This window comes from Populus euphratica, unplaced genomic scaffold (genome assembly GCF_000495115.2).
Source record: "Populus euphratica unplaced genomic scaffold, PopEup_1.0 scaffold134.1, whole genome shotgun sequence".
NCBI classification, from domain to species: domain Eukaryota; kingdom Viridiplantae; phylum Streptophyta; class Magnoliopsida; order Malpighiales; family Salicaceae; genus Populus; species Populus euphratica.
The window spans coordinates 127,689-131,307 of NW_011500021.1; the positions used below are offsets into that span (position 1 = coordinate 127,689).

The following is a 3,619-nucleotide window of genomic DNA, read 5'->3' on the forward strand; positions in this document are numbered from 1 at the left end:
CATTGTTGGCTCAATTAATATGCATGATCAACTCGCTTTACGCATTATTATTCCATTTAATATGCATGATCAACCAGCATGTATGCAACGCAACCTGAGACAGAAGTTAGGTTGGGGATCCCGACGATGCTGTCAACCTTTTACATCAGCGCGTCCTCTTCCCTGTCTGTTGGACTTGGACTTGATTTACTTGCATCGTTATAGTACAATCATCAGTTTGTATATTTTGGGAAAGGCCTTGCAAGCACCTGCAATTCCAGTTACAGTGAGGCAAGGGTAGATCACCTGTATGAACTGGAGGTTGGAAAATAAGAATGACATGAATGGGAAAATGGGAAAGGCGTTGATAGCTGAAATAAGCTTTCACGATTCAGACCCATCACCTAATATACTTCGATGGCTCATGAAATTAACATGTTTTGCGCTCGGTGCTCTGAAGAAGAGCAGGATTGATCTTAGGGTGTATCTCACTTAGCGTGGCAATGAAAAGAAAAGGGTCATTACGTAACCCACTCATCAGCAGGACATCAGTGCCACTGACAATGTCTTCCATTTTCTCCTCCGTTCTTTTCATTTCTTTTGTCATAATCGTTGATCCTCTAATAGCTGAAGCAAAAGTTCTCATTGTTTTGATGGATGATGAACCTGTCTTCTCTTCCAAATCAAAGGAAGCCCATTCTAGGTGTCGTCCCTTTGTGCGTGCGTGTGTGTGTATAAAAACATATCCTCTCATGCTTGTTTTTTGTTTCTTTTTATTTGTTTTTCCTGGATACTGATTTGTTTCATCTGTCTGCAATTTCTGTCTTTTATACTCTAGAAAATCAAATATGACTCCGCATAGGATTGAGGAGGCTTCTTTGGCATACAAAGAGAGATTAAGGACAAGCCATGACGTATTCTTAGAATCCCTGCTCCTGAAAGATACCTACAACAAGCTCTACAGCTACACTCATTTGCTTAATGGGTTTGCAGTCAATGTTCAGTCCAAGGAGGTATTCCTACGTACAAGAACTTGCTTCATCCATCACATATAAAAGCTTAAAAAGTTATTAATGGGAATAAAACATTGTTGTGTACTTGTATTGTAGTTGAAGCTATATAACTGTGCCATCTATCTTTGATTCTTCACAAGGATTAACTGGACCAAATAGTGAAAGAAATGAGACATTTTACAGGTCCTCAGAACTCTGAAGAACGCAACAGGAGTTAGATCTATCCATGAAGATGTCAAAATGGAGAAGTTGACAACACATACACCTCGCTTTCTTGGGATTCCTACTGGTGTTTGGCCAATTTTAGGGGGAGCAGAGAGTTCGGGTGAGGGGGTAATAATAGGTTTTATTGACACGGGGATAAACCCTCTCCATCCAAGTTTTACGGGTGGTTCCTCTGCACGATTTACAAACAGTTCCAAATTCAAAGGAAAATGTGTCACCGGAGAGAAGTTCCCTTCAACAGCATGTAATGGCAAGATAGTAGGGGCACAATATTTTGCTCGTGCAGCAATAGCTGCTGGTGACTTCAATGCAACACGCGATTATGCATCCCCCTATGATGCTGATGGTCATGGAAGGCAAGTTATTCCCAGCGCGGTTGCCTTCTTTTTGCATGATAGCTTTTTATCTTTTTCCGTCATTGAGATTCTTTTAATTGATAGTTTGTTTTATACTGAGCTGAATTAAGTTTGTATTCAAATCTGATGTTTAACAGCCATACAGCCTCCACAGCTGCTGGAAACTATCAAATACCAGTGATTGCCAACGACTTCAATTACGGTTATGCAAGTGGCATGGCTCCTGGAGCAAGGTAAGCAATGGTAATCTAAATTTGGTTCTTTTAGCGAGCATACTATGTTATTCTTATAGCCAGTTTCAGTTATTCAAGTTTTTGCTATACATTTTCTTCTTTTTCATAAGCTAGTACTTGTTTGATAGGTTTTTTTTTTTTTCTCTAAACAGGATTGCTGTGTACAAAGCTCTTTACACATTTGGAGGTTACATGTCAGATGTCGTGGCTGCTGTGGATCAGGTTTGATGATTATGAAATTGAACTTGTAAAAATGGATTAACTTAGAGAGCTTTACTTGTCTAATATCTACATCACAATAATTTAGCATACAAGCATGGATCCTTATCTTTTAATTTAATTCAGTAGCTTGAATGTTCAAATTTACTGAAGCAATTATCAACAACTTACACTAGGCAGTGGAGGATGGAGTTGATATATTAAGCCTTTCCATAGGGCCATCTAGTGTACCATCTGGTCCTTCTGCCTTCCTCAATGTGCTAGAAATGGAGCTTTTATTTGCTACCAAAGCTGGAGTTTTTGTTGTTCAAGCTGCTGGAAATGGTGGCCCCTCTCCCAGTTCGATCCTTTCTTTTAGCCCCTGGATCACCAGTGTAGCTGCCTCCATCATCGATCGCAAGTACAAGAACTCAATCATTCTTGGGAATGGGCGAAGCTTCTCTGGCACTGGCCTTGCCCGTAATAATCCAAATCTTTCCCTTGTTTATTAATCATGCATGTATGAACAAATAAGATGGTGTCACTTGGTTTGCAGTTTAGATTTTCATTCATACATTCTTGGAATCAATCAAGAGTATATACCACTCAAATTGGTGTAATTCGTTGGTTATGAATAATTGTGCAGCTCCAACAGCAGGAGAAATGCCTTACCGAATAGTGGCAGCAGCTGATGTCTCTCATAGGAACACAACTAGTGTTCTAGAAGTTGAAAGCTGCCAGCACCCAGAACACTTCATCTTATCATCAGTTCGAAACAAGCTGGTTATCTGCACTTATACCTTTGACTTTGAATATGAGGCTGCAAGCATCGCAGCTGTTGCAAACACTATACAGAAGATAGGGGCTGCAGGTTTTATCATCACAATGGATCCTGACATTGGTTCTGAGCAAGTCAAGGGTACCACAATGACTATGCAAGTACCTGCCATTATACTGAACAACATGCAATCTTCCAGAGTATGGCACATTACCATTCAATAAGATTTCATTACCAAACATGCTCATTTTGATTCCGTAGCTCTCTGTCTATCCTTTTATTTTTCACACCAAATGAGTTAGTATTCCCACAGGATAGTAGTTCTCATTAATGCCATTCATTCCTAATTCCTAAAATCTCCTAGATTAATGAATGACTAATGAAATGGTTTGTCCATTCGTTTACAGGCATTGTGGGAGTATTATAACTCAAATACCATCAGGAGTACCAGTGGACAAGCTGTGGGTTTTGCTGCAAGGGCAAGAATATTGGATGGAAGGCGAGCATTCTTTACTCAGCAGGCACCAATTGTTGCATCCTATTCGTCTAGAGGTCCCGATGTGAACAATGCACTTTTGCAAACTGCTGATGTCCTCAAACCAAATGTCATGGCCCCAGGATCCTCCATTTGGGCTGCGTGGAGCCCCAACAGTGAAGGAGATCCTTCTATCAAGGGTAAGAACACTATTTTTATGTTTTTTTAATGGGTAACCAGCATCGCTTATGCCCCTTCAAATATCAGATGATGAGTATTACTTATCCAGATAGTTGTAACCGAGATTAAAAAACAAGACTCGATATCTTTATCTTGCCGGAATTATTCACGGAAGCAGTGTC

At 40.1% G+C, this 3,619-nt stretch overlaps 1 protein-coding gene across 1 annotated transcript in view; it reads left to right on the forward strand.

Annotated features, from left to right (window-relative positions):
• The first annotated feature begins 86 nt into the window (after positions 1-86).
• The window catches only part of LOC105141880 (subtilisin-like protease), a 4,683-nt gene continuing 1,150 nt past the window's right edge, over positions 87-3,619 (forward strand). Inside the window, exons 1-8 of the mRNA XM_011049259.1 lie at positions 87-682; positions 818-992; positions 1,176-1,573; positions 1,711-1,806; positions 1,959-2,028; positions 2,202-2,484; positions 2,651-2,982; positions 3,190-3,457. Coding sequence (XP_011047561.1) covers positions 483-682; positions 818-992; positions 1,176-1,573; positions 1,711-1,806; positions 1,959-2,028; positions 2,202-2,484; positions 2,651-2,982; positions 3,190-3,457 — 1,822 coding nt within the window. The 5' untranslated portion in view covers positions 87-482. The remainder of the gene's footprint in view (positions 683-817; positions 993-1,175; positions 1,574-1,710; positions 1,807-1,958; positions 2,029-2,201; positions 2,485-2,650; positions 2,983-3,189; positions 3,458-3,619) is intronic.